Source organism: Melanostigma gelatinosum, assembly GCF_949748355.1.
Source record: "Melanostigma gelatinosum genome assembly, chromosome: 4".
Classification (NCBI taxonomy): domain Eukaryota; kingdom Metazoa; phylum Chordata; class Actinopteri; order Perciformes; family Zoarcidae; genus Melanostigma; species Melanostigma gelatinosum.
In genome coordinates, this window is record NC_136637.1 from 28,007,805 (window position 1) to 28,027,569 (window position 19,765).

A 19,765-nucleotide genomic window follows, 5' to 3' on the forward strand; every position below is an offset into this window, starting at 1 on the left:
TTCCCTGAGAGGTTGTTTTTGATTGATTTGATCGTAATGATTTTTAATTAAATTGGGAACGAATCTGAATCCGTCTCATCTCTGTGAATAGATGCATAGATATGTAATAACTGCTGCTCAGTTACTCATCATCATCATTACTGATTGTCTGCCAGGAGTGCAGGCTCCTCCCTGGCAATTAGCAGTAAAAGCAAGAATAAAATACTTAATATATATTTATAAAATTCACTCTTCCATGCGCTGGATTTATATCAGAGGTCAGAAATACAATTTCACTTGTTTGTTGACTTGTTATAGGGGCAGGGTTAGAAGGAACAAAAAACATTAGACCTTTGGTCCCCGCCTCTATAAAACATTAAGATGAGGTGGTGCTCGTCATTTGATTTTCACAAGAAACCAACACGCAAGGATCAAGGTAAGAAGGACACTTGTACTGTATTTTACTGCTATTTATTTTAGTGCCGTTGTTGAGGAAGTTGGTCATATTTTAGTGAGATGTGTTGCTCATTTATGTGCATATTATTATTATTGCTATTATTAAACTGCAAAATTACTGAATGAAGCAAAAAAAGGTAGTTTTCTAAGTTCAAAATATATATTTTGTCTTTACACATTTTCCTCTGATACAATCAAAACACTGAATCTTTACACATATTGCACCGCTTTGGCTGAGAGCATTACAGCCCAAAGAAAGTTGTTTTAAAGTCTCATTGCTCTCAACGAAGTGTAAGATCTGCTCTTCTTTCTTGTAAAAGATCTGGGTGTGATTTTGGACTCATCTTTTATGTTGGACCTCCAAATTGCGTCTGTGGTCAAAGTCAGCTTCTTTCAGCTAAGACTCTTAGCTGAAGTCAAAGCCTTTCTATCGTCAAAAGACCTGGAGAACGTTGTTCATGCTCTGATCACCTCCAGGCTGGACGACTGTAATTATTTGTATGCTGGAATAGGCAAAACACTTGTATCATGCCTTCAGTTGGTGCAGAACTCTGTAGCTAGACTTTTAACTGAAGGCATGAACACATTTCATCTTAAAATCCCTTCATTGGCTACCTGTAGAGTACAGAATTAAAAAATGTAATTTGTTTTTAAGTGTTAAAAGTCTATCTGTCTGAGCTGCTGCAGCCCTATACCCCATCACCTCGCTCACTAAGATCTCTCGGCAAACAGCTTTTAGTTGTTCCAAAAACAAAAATGACAACCCGGGCCGACCGGTCCTTCTCTGTTGCTGCCAACAGTCGTTTAAAAACCTATTTATTTTCACTGGCCTATCACCTTTGATCTTAACATGGCACTTTTGTGTGATTTGTGTCAGTTTGTCTTGATTTTAATGCACTTACTGTTATTATTCCAGTCTTTGTTTGTATGACTGCTTATCTCCTGTATGTGCAGCACTTTGAGCAACCTTTGTTGTATTTTAAAAAGTGCTATACAAATACATTTTGATTGATTCATTGATTGAGAAAGGTTTATGACAGAACCAGAGATCAGGGCTCGATAAGTCTGTGCATAAGGACTCAGTAATATCGCTTTATGCCGTAAGAAATTCTATAATATAATCTGATCTACTTTCTTTGTACAACTGTTGTTGAAAGACTCACTGGAGTATTTTAAATGTGCTGGGAATGAGATTGAGCCTTACTACTGCAAGCACGAAAACACACGATTAAATTAGTTGTCTACACAGCTGCAGCGTGTTTTAAATTAGAATTTTGAAATGGATCCAACACACACAATATATATATATATTATGTATTTGTCCCTTTCCTTCGTGCAGCTCCATCATGGTGCACAGAGTGGCGGTGATCGGGGCAGGCCCCTCTGGTCTGGCCAGCATGAAGGCCTGTCTGGATGAGGGCATGCTGCCAACCTGCTTTGAAAGCAGCGATGACTTGGGTGGACTGTGGAGGTTCAAGGCAAGTTGATAATGAAAAAAAAAAAAAAGATTCCTAGCAACGTGTTTATGTTTATGCCCCCAAGCAAGTCAAGTCAAACGGGGTGAGATGAAATAAATTAAATTGCTGCCTTATATGTAAAATGTTTTTCTGCCTTTTTAACGCCTCTTTCTGCAGGAAGTGTCGGAGCCAGACAGGGCCAGCATCTACCGATCCCTCACCATCAACACCTCCAAGGAGATGATGTCCTACAGTGATTTCCCCACCCCTGCTGATTACCCCAACTACATGCACCACTCCAAAATCATGCAATACTTCAGGATGTATGCAGAACACTTTAAACTGCTGCAACACATTCGCTTCCAGGTAAGAAGATGCAAAAGATGCAGAGAGGAGTATGCGGTTCATTCCAATATTTTTTGACAAACTAATCTGCGTTTGTTTTTTATGTGTATTTCAGACCTCAGTGAAGAATATTAAAGAAGGACCAAACTTTTCTCGCAGTGGTCAGTGGGAAGTGGTGACCCAGAGTAGAGACGGAGAGCAGGTGAGGCATGTCTTTGATGCGGTTATCTGCTGCTCTGGTCACTACACCTACCCCAACCTGCCGCTCAAAGACTTCCCAGGTAAAGACAGGTTGTACATCATTGGAGGATCATGTTGTTTCTTGCTGTTGGCACCTTTATTTACTCCGTGGTGGTGCTCTCGCTTTCAGGAATGCTCTGATCACATTCACACAGCTATACATCCCCAGTACAACCACAGTCTGATCTGCAGACTATAAAACAACAAAAATACCAAAGAAAATGAATAAATAGTTTAATTAAATTTTTTTGTAGTTGATTCATAATTTGTATAGTTTATGTATAATAAGAAACACATATTGTTATGGGTTGCTACTGACTAATTTACCCCCAAAAATAAAAACCAGGACGGAGATGGGTTTGCCTTTTTGAGGGCATTCTATATGGCAAATAGCCCCATAATTAAATTCATGTTTTTATCTGAAATGGAGCCATTCTTCGCTGAACAGATTGTTGGAAGGCCGGCTCTCTCTACAAGCACACCCACCCAATTGATCCAAGTGCAACGAGTTGGGTGTGTCAGTGTACTTCAAGAGAGGGGTGTAACTTTAAGGGATGTAACATTAATGGGGTGTAACATTAATGGGTGTAACATTAATGGGGTGTCACATTAATGGGGTGTAACATTAAGGGGTGTAACATTAAGGGGTGTAACATTAATGGGGTGTAACATTAATGGGGTGTAACATTAATGGGGTGTAACATTAAGGGGTGTAACATTAATCGGGTGTAACATTAATCGGTGTAACATTAAGGGGTGTAACATTAAGGGGTGTAACATTAAGGGGTGTAACATTAAGGGGTGTAACATTAATGAATGGGGTGTAACATTAATGGGGTGTAACATTAATGGGGTGTAACATTAAGGGGTGTAACATTAAGGGGTGTAACATTAGGGGGTGTAACATTAAGGGGTGTAACATTAAGGGGTGTAACATTAAGGGGTGTAACATTAAGGGGTGTAACATTAAGGGGTGTAACATTAATGGGGTGTAACATTAATGGGGTGTAACATTAATGGGGTGTAACATTAAGGGGTGTAACATTAAGGGGTGTAACATTAGGGGGTGTAACATTAAGGGGTGTAACATTAAGGGGTGTAACATTAAGGGGTGTAACATTAAGGGGTGTAACATTAAGGGGTGTAACATTAAGGGGTGTAACATTAATGGGGTGTAACATTAATGGGGTGTAACTTGAAGTTGCAGCTGGGACAGGCTAGCTAGCTGACTCCACCATGCTTTCATGCTTCACTGTTTACAAAATGACCTGGACCAAGTTGTTACTCATCTGGCGATGTCAACGTGCTTACCTCGCTATGACAAGAGTGTGTGGATGAAGCATTAAGTTGTTCAAATTTACTCATTTAGGTCTTGGCTAGTTAGCTTGCTAGCTTGCTAATCCTAGCATGCTTTTATGCTACAGTTACAGAACATAAAAAGCCCCACATGAACTGCTGGGCTTGGTCTACTGTACCTTAACATTCAGCCGGACTTTACTGTTTTAACTTACATCTATGATGGCTGTTACCCTTTCAATGAGCTTATGCTCATCGCTAGCGCCAATATGGTTAGGTAACTAAGTGCTGTTGAGGGTCTGTTATAGTAACAAAATACAGTTTAAACTCTGTTTGAATTTGAGAAGCCCTTGTGTATGCTAACGGTTTTACTCCACGTTGGTTTTATTGGAAGAGATCGTTGGTGACAAAAATCACATGCCTCCAGATCAGCCAACAGCAAAATGTATTTGCAATAGCCGAATTTCAACCACTAGAGGGCACGCTATTAATATTTATAACACAATATGTAGGATTCAACTACTTTGCACTCAGATGTCAACATTTTAACCTGATTCCATTGGTTTTCAGGTGAAAAATATGATACAGCATCACGTGTCAGGAACAATAACTTTTGGTTTCACACTGGACACGCACACCGGTCCCCTAATTAAAAGTCCTGTGTTTGTTTGACCCATCCACCACCAGTCCCTCCCACACTTTCTCGCTCTTAATTTAAAACCATGTCCGTTGTTCTGCGTGTCTATTAAGAACGCAGATGGGTTTACATTGGAATTAGTTGAAAGCCCGGTCCGTCTCATAGCAACAAAATAGAGAAACACAACGTATGAAGCCATCATTCTGCTGTTTTGCAGGGATAGAGACATTTGAAGGGAAATACTCCCACAGCTGGGACTACAAGGGGCCTGAGGACATGCATGGGAAAAGAGTGTTGGTCATCGGCATCGGTAACTCAGGAAGCGACATCGCCGTGGAGAGCTGCAGAGTGGCAGAGCAGGTTGGGGAGTCTTTTTTTGTTATTGCTCTTTTCTCTCTCCTTCTTTGAGATGATTCATGCATGTTGATGTCTGACTGTTGCGCTCCTTCTGCAGTTGTATATGAGCACTCGTCGTGGTGCCTGGATCATCCGCCAGGTTTCTGACAATGGCATACCCGTTGACATGAAGTACAACACGCGCTTTGTCCACATCCTCTTCCAGCTGTTGCCTATCAGCTTCCTTAACTGGCTCTGCGAGAAGAAAGTCAACGCCATGTATGACCACACCATGTATGCCCTCAAACCCAAACACAGGTAGGTGCTGTAGGGACCACACAAATAACTACTCTGCATAAACTTCCTCACATTGTTACAGCCGGCAATAAACAACTTGCATAATGAAGAAATGTGTTGAATCTGTGGATGTACAATACTTATTTGACCGTCTATACCTTGTTCTCCATTCTTCTGTCTTCTGCTGCCCCCTTAGATTCTTCAGTCAGATCCCAGTGGTCAACGATGAGCTGCCTATTAAGATTCTGTCCGGGTCGGTCATCCTCAAAACAAACGTGAAGGAGATCCGTGGCTCCACCGTGGTGTTTGAGGATGGCAGCGCTGTGGAAAACGTTAGAGAACTTTGTTTCCAACAATACTGTCTTTTCTTTTTATGCCCAGCACAATTTAAACTTATATCTCTAACTCATCCTTTCCTCATTACAGGTGGATAGAATCGTGTTCGCCACAGGTTACAACTACGATTTTCCTTACATGCCGAGCAGTGCTGTGTACAAGTCTGGGCACCGTGTGGGTCTGTACAAGCACATCTTCCCTCCCAACCAGGAGCATCCCACTCTGGCTGTCGTGGGTTTCATCCATGCCTTCGGAGCCATCTTGGCGCAGGCTGAGATGCAGGCTCGCTGGGTTGCACGTGTCTTCAAAGGTGAGGCGGCGTGTCCAGTTTGTCAGCTGCCACTAGTCTTGCCAAGCAGTCTTTACCTCAGTCTGTCTTTTGCTCTTCAGGACATAAAAAGCTGCCTTCAAACCGGGCCATGATAAAGGCTGTTGACAAGGACACCAAGGACATGGAGAACAAGTAAAACTTCCAGTATTCCTTTGCCTGACAACTTATTGCGAACAACATTGTCCCCATTGTCCCTCCTTCTGTTTTATATTATGGAGTGAATGACACAGCATACAGGGAGTTAATCAAATAAAGTTGATGAGAGCTGAGCTGTGGGTAAAAAAAAAAAGTAGCCCGAAAGACATTAAAAGGCTCCTTTGAGCTGCAGAGTGGGGGATAATTGGTCATTATGAGTGAATGTTGTCTGTCTGCGGACTGCAGGAGAGGGGCACAGCTTGAAACAGAGGGCGTAACTTGAAGTTGCAGTTTCGGCTGGCTAGTTAACCAGCTAGCTATCTTTTTGCACCATGATTTCATGCCCCACTGTTTACAGAAACTCATATAAAACAGCAATGTGACTTCCTGTGTGTGGATGAAACATTAAGTTGTTAAATATTGCGATTTCAAGGCTCTAGCAAGCTACAATATCGGCGAAGCGTCTCAGCGATGGAGAGAAAATGTGGCTAATAGTTTAGCTCCTCAGCCATCACGGCTGAGCTCAACGCTCACGCAGAAAGCTGGAGAGAAATGTTTACCTGTCCTACCAGATGGTATTACCTTTAGCCATTACAAAAAACAAGCGAACAAAACTTGTAAGCCAGCGTTTGCTAAGATTGCGTACTTTGCATCATGTCTTTCCAAACAGATTCCCCAAATATCATTTTGGAGTTTTCCATCAATTATTCCTCCTATCAATTTTTTAATTACTACTGTTGCAATCTACCATGTTTGACAGTTTCTGTGCAAGCATATAGTACAGTGCTTCTCTGTCGCACATAGAGTAAAACATTAGAAAAAGAACGATCTGATGAATTAAAACCACTGCACGTAAATAGAGAACAAAAAATAAATGAATGAATGTATAAACATGTTGTCATGTGCAGAAATAATTTACCTACAGTTAGAAATGGATGAAAGCCAGAATGCCCTCAGAGGGTCATAATTGTAATTGGGCGTGACTTGAAGTAAGTCTTGCAGGCGACAGATTGATAGTGTTGCTATGAGCGACTGCTTCCACATCACAAATTGTTCCACTTTGAACCTGTTTAAGCAACTTGTAAATTTCGGATGCATCCACAGCTACATTGTGTCGAAGCTGACGCCGCTGCAGGTGGACTTTGTTTCCTACATGGATGACATGGCAGGAGAGATTGGGGTGCGGCCAAGTCTCGTCTGGCTCTTCTTCACAGACTACCTGCTGTTTAAGAGGATTCTGTGGGGACCAGTCACAGCCTACCAGTACCGCTTGAGGGGACCAGGCAAATGGGAGGGAGCCCGCAGCGCAATCTTCACCCAGTTTGACCGCATGTTCCAGCCCTTAAAAACAAGAAAGGTTGGAAATGTTTCTTCGACATTCTGAGCCTTATGTGAAATGAAATAACTGTGTAATGACCCTGTCCCTGAGGCAAACATCAACGTAACCTTTTCCCTCCCGTCTTTTCCAGCTGGAGGCAGAAGAGGCCTCCGTCGCTGGTCGCCTGATTAAGCTGAGCCTGACCCTCGTGGCTGGAGGAGCTGCCGTCTACTACGTCCATGTGCGCAACCCGACCACCATCCCCACCCTGCTGTCCAACCTCTTTCCACAAACAGTCTGAACGTGCTGCAGTGATCAGACGATGTGAATCTCGCAAATCAAACATTGAATGTTCTGTTTCTAGATTCCTTTGGAAATCCTCCTGTTTAGGATGTGATTATGGGTCACTGTCTGAGCTGCTGAGTAATGCTAGAGGTCTCAATGTAGCTATATGTTTAGTTTCATGAATACCTTAACGTTTCCTTATCAGTGACATAGATATTCATCTAGATTGTTTTGGTTTGAGTTGTCTGGTTTTGTTGATATGTACCATCAAGAAGTCTGCATTCCCATGAACATAATGTAGCTATTTATATATTTATATATATTTAGCTGTAAGTCACAGTGAATGTAAAAGACTGTTTTTCCTATTTGAATCAACCATTAAACATCTGACCTGCCTGTCATTGTGTGTCCAGCCCCATTGAAATATAATAACATAATGTTCGGCATATGGAGCAAACAAATACTAAAATAACTGTGTGAGACCTGTCTTAAAGTGTAACTTCTGTATTTTTCAACCTGGACCCCTATTTCCCCATGGTTTTGTGTTAAAGTAACTAATGAGGACAAACAAATTTAAACTTGTCCAGTATTGAGGGCGAATGCTTGTAATGGAATATTTCCACGGCTATTCGGGAGAAGAAAGTAAAGGTTTTCAGTTAATATCAAATAATACAGAGTCTGATGAATGAACAAGTTGTAATGTCAATGTATTTGCCTGCAGGCAAAGAGTGCAGATCTCACGGACACGTATTGCAGAGTCTTGTGAGGAATGCCCCCAGAATCATCTCCGTACATGTTTATTCATACCTCAGAGACAGAAAAGGAGCAGAGAAGGGAGGGGTGAACGTGGGGGAGAGGACATACGTGTGCACTGTGCAATGACGGTATGTTCTCTGCATCACAGGGAGGCGCCTCATTCTCTGCCGAGGCCTGCAAATGCCTTCTTCTGTGCTCTTTGCCCTATATGGATGTTTCATGCCACAGCAGGCGTTGTCCTCCTACAGAGAACTATGCAGAGATGTTAAAACATGTTTTCCTTTTACATGCTGCAGGCGGCAGCTGCTAAAGCACAGGTGTTACTAATAACACTATGGCTCTGATTTAAAGTGTTCCAGTGAGCCTGACAGTGAGCCAGCATGCACGATACCAGGAACCCGGGTCCAGTTCTAGACTGCTTTGAACGGCCGAAATCTTGTGCATTTTAGCCCCCACACTGTAAATAGCTTTCAATCATTTTAGGTGGCATCGTTCCTCTCCCCTTTCTCCTCCAATGTTATACATCTGGCACTGTGTAACACCACTGCTCTCTGACCATTAATTAAGACACACATCCAATATTACTCAACCTGAAAGGCCCTCGCTGACCATGTCTGATATTGATTATCTTTGTTGATACAAAAGGGCCAACACACTGAGTGGTCAGCTAATAAAACAGGAGACGATACACAGTGGAAATTTACCATCACACTTTTCAGAACCTGCAGTTCTGACACGTTACTTATCAGAGAACGTGGATTCATCTACATATCAGTCCGCCATTAAGTCCGTCTAACATTTGAACGTGCGGTCAGTTGTAGTTGACTAATGTGTGTAAACTTGTTGTAAACTTATGGAAAGCTGATCACAAAAGTCACACTGCTTCCTTGATGTATCTCCGTGGTTTATGGGGCTCATTGGAGTTCAGCCAGCCAATAGTTTAATAATCTACTGTGCTTTTCCTACACTGTGACTTTTGTGACAGCACACTGGGTTAAAGTTCTATGGAATAATTCATGTATAGCTCCTCCCTTCCCCCTGCAACACGGTTCAACTGACTATTTGATAAACAGCTCAGTTCATGTGAATTTAGATGCTGTTTGGCATTTGATCGGAGCTGCCCAAGACTTGAAATCGGCACACTGGAGAAGGTGAGAGCAATCTGTTCACCGTCAACAATAAAGATCAGCAATGTCAAAAATGTCTCTCTTGAATTGCGCAAACACATTCTGTAAATTGAATCTGATCAAATTCCTCAAACTTTTCCAAGTGTTTTGAACTAACGTTACTTAATGCTATGATGTGCTTGACATTGCTGTTCTTTAATAACGGTTATCTGTTCTTCTAAAGTTTTGTTGTGTGCTAGAGCATAAAGGTAGTCTCACACGCTGCTGAAGGCTGTACTGCATTAATCACTCAGCCAAATTCCTTGTATGTGTAACATAGACACATTTTGGCTGATTACTATCAGTCTTGTTTTCTCAGTGCTCAGCAATGGTTCGACGTGTGGCTGTTATTGGAGCAGGAAATTCTGGTCTGACTTGTAGCGAGTAACGAAGGTTTCAGGGGAAATGTATCGGAGTAAAAGTATCAGTTTTCTTTGCAAAATGTAGTGAAGTAAAAGTCAACAGAAATATAAGTAGTAAAGTACAGATACCCAAAAGAAACTACTTAAGTACAGCAACGAAGTATTTCTACTTCGTTACTATACACCACTGCTATCAGTCTTGTTTTCTCAGTGCTCAGCAATGGTTCGACGTGTGGCTGTTATTGGAGCAGGAAATTCTGGTCTGACTTGTATCAAGACATGTGTTGACGAAGGACTGGAGCCTGTTTGCTTTGAAAGCAGTGATGACATTGGCGGCCTATGGAAATTTAAGGTGAGTGAGGCCACAGTTTAAAACGCGTATCCCACATATTAACCCTGTTGCCAGTTCAGGATTTGTCACACGATGATGAATGGCCAACGAGCTTTCCACCACATAGAACAAGTCTAGCATTCATGGTGTATGAACAAAGATTGTGTAGCTTTTGTGATTATCAATATATTTCTCTATGCCTGGTTTTCCTTCAGGAGTTGCCTGAGGCAGAGCGATCCAGCATCTATCGCTCCTTGGTGACCAACACCTCCAAAGAGATGACGTGCTTCAGCGATTTTCCCATGCCTGCCGACTATCCCAACTACATGCACAACTCCCAGCTGCTGCAGTACTTCAGGCTCTACGCTGATCACTTTGACCTGCTCAGATACATTCGTTTCCAGGTTGTCAAGCCACAGGTTTTTACAACGTATTGTGTCAAGTCAAATTTGAATGCATGCGTTTAATTTGAACATGTGTGCTGCAGACCACAGTGAGGAGTGTTACACAGAGGCCAGATTTCTCTGAGTCCGGTCAGTGGGACATAGTGACCAACAACGGGGATGGAGAGGAGAGACACGTGTTTGATGCCGTCATGGTGTGCATAGGCCAGTACACCCAAGCAGCCTTTCCCCTGTCCGACTTTCAAGGTCAGTAAACTAATGGACAACACTTGTCTCGTGAGGACAGTTTTACGATTTACTTGACATCTGCACAGTCTTGCGAGGACCTCTTGCAATTTCTTTGATCCGTTGCAACATCTGCATCTCTCCAGGATATGAGACGTTTTCTGGAAGGTGTCTTCACAGCTCGGAATATAGAAACACAGATACCCGCAGAGGAGAGAGGGTGGTGGTGGTCGGCATTGGCAATTCTGGAGGAGATATTGCAGTGGAGAGCAGTCGAACTGCAGAGAAGGTAAACCCTTGGCGATACTTTCCGTGAGGATGGTCGCGACATTAGCCGATATAGAATCGTGACAAGGAAACGTTTGGATCTTTTATGCTTGTGTGTTCAGCTTCTGAATGGCTTACATACTGCCCTACATTGCTTTTTTAATTTTCCTATAATGCCAGTTCTGGCGCTCTGGAAAATCACATTAAAGAAATTAAAGAAAATCAAGAAAATCAAGAGAAAATGTAAGAGAAATGTAAGATAATGTTGCTGCATGAGGCCCACTGTGTATTATACAGCTCGTATTGCACAAAGAATACAGTACATCTATTTACATCCCTTCTTTTTACTCTCTCTGACAGACATTTCTCAGCACACGGCATGGGTCCTGGGTGATGGGCAGGATGTCAAGTAATGGTCTTCCCTTGGACATGAACACTATCACCAGACTCAACCACACCCTCATGCTGCTTCTTCCCAGGTCTCTGGTCAACTGGGCAGCAGAGAGACGACTCAACCGCAAATATGACCACAGACTGTACGGCCTGAAGCCCAAACACAGGTGACACATTATTTTACCTTTGTCCCTTTCTGCCTCGGGTTCCCAGAGCAGACAGTTAATACAAAAGTGAACGTGACATAATGGGCCTCGTGCAGCAAATTCCTCTATAGATTTCCCCTTCATGTTCTGTTGAGAGAAGTCAACTCCAGATGCTCAATCCCCCTTGTTTATTATTAGCAAAGCTAAAGCCCCCAAAACACTATATAAGGGCAGGTATTGTGCCGTGTGCAAATATAGTGGCACATGATTTGGGGAGATGCCACCAATGAATTTTAGCAGATGGATCGATAGATGGACCGATTTTAGCCCACAAATTTAATCAAATTAAAACATATAAAACAATTGTGTCTGAAGTCAGCAGGCAGTCAATGGCAATGTAAAGCGGGCAATTAAAGGTGCTTTGCGAAAGTGTGAGTAACCGCAACCACAAGAGGTCCTAGAGATTAGCCGTGGACAGACACAGAGGTGCACACTCACTCACGGGGACACGCACACACACCACCAATCCTGGCAGAGATAATGGTAAAAATAATTTCATGCATTTCATTATGTTTGCCATATTTAACATATTAAACTCGTGCTTTGGACACGTAATTTATGGACTTCACTTAAAAGAAGAGCAAAAAAAAAAAAAAAAAGTTGCTGACTCCCAGAAATCAGATTAACAAAGTAAAAACAAATTTAGGATACGAACAAAAATAAGAGAAAATGTGTTTGTATTTCGTTCCAATCTTTGTATTGACTCCAATCATTTCCTTTCTCTGTCAGAGTTTTGGAGAAGGGCCGTTTGATCAGCGATGACCTTCCTGGTCGAATCCTTCAGGGGGCGGTGGTGATGAAACCAAATGTGAAACGATTCACGGACTCTGGAGTTGTGTTTGAAGATGGCACTGTGGAGGAGAACATTGACGCTGTGGTCTTCTGTACAGGCTATAATGGAACCTTTCCATTCCTGCCTTCATCTCTATCTGAGGGGCCTCACAAAGTGCTGACATTGTACAAGTGAGTAAACGGTGGACGGTGTTTTGTAAATCTATTCCTGATTTCAATTTTGTTAAGAAGTTAGAATTGAAACTCTATTACTCAATAAAAAACTGATTTACTGAGGATGTAAAGGTCACATGCTTGAGTTGGATGAGAAGACAGAGCGGGAGTAATCTTCTCATCCAACTCTATGAAGAACCTTTTCCCCAAAACTATTCTCTTAATATTTTTAAAAATGCCTTTTTGAATACACTTTAACAAATACACATATGAATTCAGTATTTTGATCAATACAAAATTGCATTCAATTTTAAAATAACATTTTATACTTTTTTTTAATGAAGCCAAAATGAATCCGAACCCAATAATAACTACCCAGGTAGCCAAAATGACCTGGCCCAGATCCGGCATGAGCTCGGCACGCCGGAAGAAACACGTCGAGCCCAGTCCGGTTGCCGACTCGGCAGAATCGGGCCGAATACACTGGCCCGATTCCGGGTCCCGACGCTGCCGTCACTCGGCCATTTTGCCTATTCTGAGTGACGCATTATTTTTAGGTCTTACTTATGTTATGTATTGGAATGTGATATCATCATTTTGAAGGATCAACACAGGCTTTTTGAAATTTCAGGAGACTGTTTCCTCCTTCTCTATCACAACCCACACTGGCCGTCTTGGGTTTTTTCCAGGCAAATGGACCAATCACACCCACGATAGAAATGCAGGCGCGCTGGGCTGTGAAGGTCTTTGCAGGTAAACAGCTTTAAATGAACACAAACTCTGTGCATAAGAAGCAAAATGTGCCAGTTTGTTGTGTTTTATCTCTAAAGGTTTGAGCCGTCTGCCACCCAGAGACAGAATGCTGGAGGTCATCGAGTGTGAGAGGAAGAGAAACATGAAACGGTATCATCTTCACACTTCGCACCATTCCATGCTGCCATCATTCAGGCTGTTTTTTGTAGAAAGTAGAGTTTGACTTTTCAAAGACTCTACATGTTTTCCTCAGCTATCCTTGCCCACGAAAGGCGTCTCTCCAGGTAGAATACATCCCGTACCTGGATTTCATGGCTGAGGAGGTCAGTTCAGTTCAGCTCTATATAAAATTGTGTGACCATTTGGACTGTATTTGTGAGACACAATCTTCATGACAGACTTCCAATCACAGGTCGGGGTGCGACCTAACTTCCTGAGACTACTACTGAGAGATCCTGTGCTCTGGTTCAGGGTCTTCTTTGGTCCCTGCACGCCTTATCAGTATCGTCTCACGGGGCCCGGACAGTGGGCCGGAGCCCGCCAGGCCATCCTCGCTCAGTGGGAACGGGTGGCTCAGCCGTTCAGAACCAGGGTGGTACCAGAACCGGAGAGCCGTCCTTCTGTGCTCTTTTCACCCTGGCTGCTCATGTTTGCAGGAACTGTTGCCATTGCTGTTCTGTCGCTCAGGTTCTGGACAAGGGCAAGAATTCCCTGAGGGTCTTCACTGGTTAAGTATCAAACACGACCTTTCATTATTAAAGAATACTTTATTACTCTGTCATATTTTAAATTGGTGTTTGTCGAAATCTCGGTGCATCGGTATCAGACGGTGAGGGGCACTGACCAAGCGTCTGTATTTGAAGAGTTGGGTGTGACACCTGGTTTAAAATATCCACTTTTAATATCAAGAAATGATCTAAGATGCAGTGAAAGAGAGAGTACACCGTAGGAGTATTTGAGAAGTCGTGTATTGTAATCAAATCTTTCTATTTTGTGTTTGGCATGCAGAGAAATTCAGCCTCCTGCTTTTAAATGTGGTGCACAAATGTGCTGTGTATGTAATCATTTATTTTTTTACCTAGCTTTGTTTTTGGAAACACTCAATGGCTGAATAAAGAGGAGAAACTGATTTAGTGGAGGAGTTACTGACAACCCTTTCTATCTGTCTGTCGATCTATCTATCGATCTAAATGGTCAGTCAACACCACAGCTGGCAGCCTGACTCAGCCAGGAAAAGGATTCGTATGAACGGTATTTCTTGCTGACAGCGTCGGAGAAGCGTTGCACATGTTATGGCTGGGCATGCGTTTCATTTGAAGTGAGCCCTTGGTGTTTTGAGCTACGCTAACCTGAGGACACCATAGCATTTGAAAACCTTTGGAGAGAAGTGGACCTACAACTCAACGAACACGTTCGCAGGGAACCTGCTCCACAACCTGGCGCGCGGTCTGCGCCGGCGGAGGTCGCGAAATACAACTGGAGGCTCGACTGTCACTGGTGTCCATGAATGGAGAAGGACTTCTTACTGGAACCGAAACGACACAGTAACGTTACGACTGTTCATTTGTCTATCGTGTCGTTTTTATGAATCATATTTGAATGGCTCGTGCTCTTGTGCGGTGGAATGCGTGGATCCGCTGCAGGTTTGCTGGATTGATGCTTCATAATGAGGTTATTAGGAGGTAATTCAACTGTAGTAGGACAGCACTGAAGGCCCAGGTATAAAATCCACTGCCCGCCACTGGGTACCGAAGAGGGTTCTGTGGATAGACTATTAAATCTACCATGTTAATGCCATAAGTCAGAACCAGGTCGAGAGTGTGGTTAAAACAGTGAGTGGGTTTCTGTACATTCTGACAGAAACCAATCGAATCTAATAATGAGATAAATGCAGTACTGAGGCTGTTGTTCTCGACATCCACATGAATATTAAAGTCACCTACAATAATTACTTTATCTGTTTTAAGGACTAGACTTGATAAAAACTGAAAAAATTCCGATAAAAATTCAGAATACGGACCTGGGGCCCGGTACACTATAACAAATATAACTGGCTGTATTGTTTTCCAGGTTGGGTGTGAAAGACTAAGAACCAAGCTTTCAAATGAGTTATAGTCTAGTTTAGGTTTAGGGTTTAATAATAGGCTAGAGTCACAGATGGCTGCTACTCCACCTCCTAGGCCGGCGCCTCCAGGAATGTGAGTATTGATATGACTTGGAGGAGTTGATTCATTTAGGCTGACATATTCATCATTACTCAGCCAGGTTTCAGTAAGACAAAATAAATCGAAGGGCTGCATCCAATCCTCTGTGTTTCCGATGATACTCAATTAGCTTGTTGACAAAAACGTGTGGCCATACCATGATAATTCTGCCTTTTTTTAATAAACTAATTACAACTACCAACAGTCATGCCTTCAATGACCTTAATGTATTGTCATATAATGTCAAATAACGACAAATAAAGGCTAAACTACGGCGGAATCTGCTCCGAAAGAGTGGCAGCTGCCACAAGATGCTAGTGGCAGCTGCCACATACAGTGAAAACGGTCGCGAAAAGTAGTGGCAGGTACCACACAACGGTGGTAACTGTCGCAACAACTTGTTGCATACTGTATATATATCTATATACTGCGTATATATATCCAAGTCAATAGGTTATATGGATTGCTATCACTCTAAACAGTACAATGCATATCCATCCATATTTATAATTTGCATTCCTTTAGTCTGCAGCGTGAAAGTGTTTATCGTTGCCATGGCCAACAGGTATCAACTGAAGTTAGCCCGCAATTAGCTTGTTGACAAAAACGAGTGGCCATACCATTATAATTCGGCCTTTTTTTAATAAACTAATTACAACTACCAACAGTCATGCCTTCAATGACCTTAATGTTTGGTCACATAATGTCAAATAACGACAAATAAAGGCTAAACTACCGCGGAATCCGCTCCGAAAGAGTGGCAGCTGCCACAAGATGCTAGTGGCAGCTGCCACATACAGTGGCAATCACTTCCTGTTGCAGGCCCAGCTGCCACGGAAAGTCGTGGCAGCTGAGCTTGCAACAGGAAGTGCCTGTACTAGCTGCCGCTGCCACGATTTGAGCCAGCTCCTACTGGCGCTTTGTAGACTGGGAACACTGGGCCCAGGCGTTCCCAGTTACAGTGGTGTATTGTACTTCAGTCGTTTTTTTTGGATATCTGTACTTCACTACTTATATTTCTGTTGACTTTTTCTTTTACGTCACTACATTTTGCAAAGAAAACTGATACTTTTACTCCGATACATTTCCCCTGAAACCTTCGTTACTCGCTACAAAATCAAATCTATCTTCAGAAAAAAATGAATCACGAGAGCAGCGTCGGGGACTGCGGTGGAACACAGACTGCAAGCAAGCAGGTTTGTGAATCAGTGGTCCTAGCAGCAAGTTAAATCATTGGTTAATCACGTTAATGCGCAATTGCAAACAAGTGCTCTCAAAGCCGCGGTGTTTTGATTCCCAGTGATGTCAGGATGCTACATGCGGGCGACTACATGAGTATAGTTCCACTCTACGATGACTGATTTCATGATGGAAGCAGAAATGGAAGCACCTGCTACTCCAGTAACAATCTACGGTGGTGACGAAGACCAACACCCGTGGATCGCTAGCGAGTTAGTGAGCTGAGGAAGTGTTGACAGTTGTGAGATTGTGTTGATTGGAGTCATGTTAGCTATAATCATTGCAGCACTAGTCCCACCACACCATAGGATTGACGGGAGCCGCGAGCGTTAGCATTAGCGTTAGCATTAGTGAAATCCTTCAGCTGTGCGCGAGCTGTCTGTGACGCTGAACACACCTCTACCTGCCTCAGCGGCCTGTGAAAGGTATTTAGCATCGCAGGACGAGTCTTCAGCCCAAGAAGAGAGAGACGGAATTCTCACCATTTTGAAAACTAACTTCTTTTGAAGATGAACAGGACATGTTTCAGTTTCAAGTAATGACTGGGTTGTTCCTTTCGCTGCTGCTTTAGCATTGATCATGTTTTGATATTTGAGTCATGTTGTGGATGATCAGATGGAGTTATGATGGCAGCAGTCGCCCAATTGCAGATTCAGCTTGAGAAAAACCTTTGTCTATTGTGTTAAAATCAGCCCACAGGAGTTTACAAGGCAGGCGTCCTTTCTCTAATCACTGACCTGATGCATCAAGTGGATATGTTTTGCTGAACATAATATTATGCATTGGCCTCTACATCCTCTAGTCCAGTGATTTTCAACCGGTGTGCCGCTGCACACTAGTGTGCCGCGAGAGATCGTCAGGTGTGCCGTGGGAAATTTTCTAATATCACCTAATTAACCATTGTCGGGTGTCTGTGCTGTAATAAAGTGTCGCAGATAATGTAATACTCTTCTATGGCAGTGGGTGGCAGCAGAGGGATTTAAATACCTGTAAAGACAATAGAGTTAGTGCTGCGCGACACGTGACAGTGACAGTTTGGGATCAAAGCAAGACGAGCAAGTGACAGTGATGAAAAACAAAAAAAGGTGACAGTGATGGAGAAGTTTTTGAGAAGGGAAAATGCAAATGCCGAACAGGGCCCTGGACAAAATTCTGACCCAGATGAAGGCCCAAGTATGAGTGGTCGACAAAAGAAAAAAGACAAGACGGTGAGCTCGAGGCAATACAGCGAAAGCTATCTTTCATTTGGATTTACGTTCACCGGGGATGCAACGGCCCCGAGTCCGCTGTGCTTGGTGTGTGGTGAGAAGCTATCCAATAGCGCCATGGTGCCAAGCAAGCTTAAACGCCATCTCCAAACGAAACACCCTTCCGTTCAAAACAAGTCGATGGACTATTTTGTACGCTTACGTACAAACAATGAGAAACAGGCAACTGTTTTGAGAAAAACCACAAAGGTAAACGAGAGAGCCCTCAAAGCTAGCTACCTTGTTGCTGAACTCGTAGCTAAAACAAAAAAGTCCCACACCGTGGCAGAAACATTAATACTGCCAGCTTGTAAAGCCATTGTGAATGAGATGCTCGGCCCTGACGCGGCCAAAGAGATCGCTAAAGTGCCTCTCTCAGATAACACAATTGCCAGACGTATTGATGACATGTCTGCGGACATAGAAACTGTTGTTTTTGGAAAAGATGCGCATCAGTAAGAAATTTGCCTTGCAACTTGATGAGTCGACGGATATTAGTGGACATTGTCAGCTCTTGGCCAACGTGCGTTTTGTGGATGGAGAAGCCATTAGAGAGAACTTCCTATTTTGCAAGGCACTGCCAGAAAAATCAACAGGAGATGAAATATTTCCGGTCACGTCGGAATATCTTGACAAAAGCGGGCTTACGTGGGAAAACTGCACAGGTGTCTGCACTGATGGAGCCGCAGCCATGGTCGGGCGCATCAAAGGCTTCGTAAGTAGGGTCAAAGAAAGAAACCCAGCTGTTACTGTTACGCACTGTTTTTTGCACCGTGAGGCCCTCGTTGCAAAGACCTTACCAGCAGATCTAGGTCCTGTGTTGGATGATGTTGTGCGCTTAGTGAACTTTGTGAAGACGCGACCTTTGAAATCTCGCTTATTTGCGTCTCTGTGTGAGGAAATGGGAGCGGAACATAAAGTGTTATTGCTCCACACGGAGGTCCGGTGGCTGTCGCGCGGCAAAAGTGCTGGCCCGTGTGTATGAGCTCCGAGAGGAACTTAAAGTGTTTCTGACAGACGAGAGGCCCGATTTCTCAAAGCTGCTTGCAAGTGATCAGTGGTGTGCAAAGCTGGCATACCTGGCTGATATATTTCATCATCTGAATGAACTGAACACACGGATGCAAGGCCGAAATGAAAACCTGCTTACAAGCACTGACAAAATGAACGGATTCCGTTCAAAGGTGCAGCTCTGGCAACAACATGTGCAGCGTGGCAACCTTGAGATGTTCCCACTCACCGAGAAACTGCAGGATGGCAACACTGCTGCAATGTGCGAGGTGATTGGCAAACATTTGAAAACTCTGGAGGAGAAGTTGTCATTTTATTTCTCTTCAGCCTTCACAGAATGCCTTGACTGGGTTAGGGACCCATACAGCTCAGCATCCGTTGCTGGAAATGACATGACTTTAAAGGAGCAAGAGGAACTCATTGAACTGAAACAAGATCGTGGTTTAAAGCTAAACTTTGCTGATCTTCCTTTGGACAGTTTTTGGTTAGCTGTTGCCAAGGAGTTCCCCATTCTGGCCAACAAAGCTATTTTGACATTGCTCCCGTTTTCAACCACATATCTGTGTGAGCTGAGCTTCTCAAGCTTGACAGCGATAAAAAGTAAAAACAGAGAGAGACTGAGAGCTGTTGAGGAAGAGCTTCGTGTGTGTCTTTCTACCATTCCTGCCAGGATATCCATGTTGTGTTCATCGAAACAGGCCCAGGTTTCACACTAAGTGAGTACAAATACATTTAGAAACTATATTATTAACTATATGTATTATATGTACTGTGTTAGTGTCTTTTTGTGTCATTTTGGTTGGTGGTG

General features: G+C 43.1%; 1 protein-coding gene across 1 annotated transcript; it reads left to right on the plus strand.

Annotated features, from left to right (window-relative positions):
- Window positions 1-1,781: 1,781 nt before the first annotated feature.
- On the plus strand, window positions 1,782-14,760 carry LOC306776567 (uncharacterized protein; the record flags this gene model as incomplete). Its single annotated transcript, XM_079267279.1, has 20 exons — window positions 1,782-1,913; window positions 2,070-2,258; window positions 2,353-2,518; window positions 4,628-4,770; window positions 4,865-5,064; window positions 5,240-5,375; window positions 5,470-5,689; window positions 5,770-5,842; window positions 6,950-7,202; window positions 7,315-7,458; window positions 9,863-10,084; window positions 10,279-10,467; window positions 10,551-10,713; window positions 10,839-10,981; window positions 11,320-11,519; window positions 12,288-12,521; window positions 13,135-13,256; window positions 13,334-13,406; window positions 13,510-13,579; window positions 13,669-14,760. 20 exons carry the CDS (start codon window positions 1,782-1,784, stop codon window positions 13,969-13,971), a joined length of 3,375 nt encoding a protein of 1,124 aa, XP_079123405.1. The 3' UTR covers window positions 13,972-14,760.
- Between the last annotated feature and the right edge of the window lie 5,005 nt (window positions 14,761-19,765).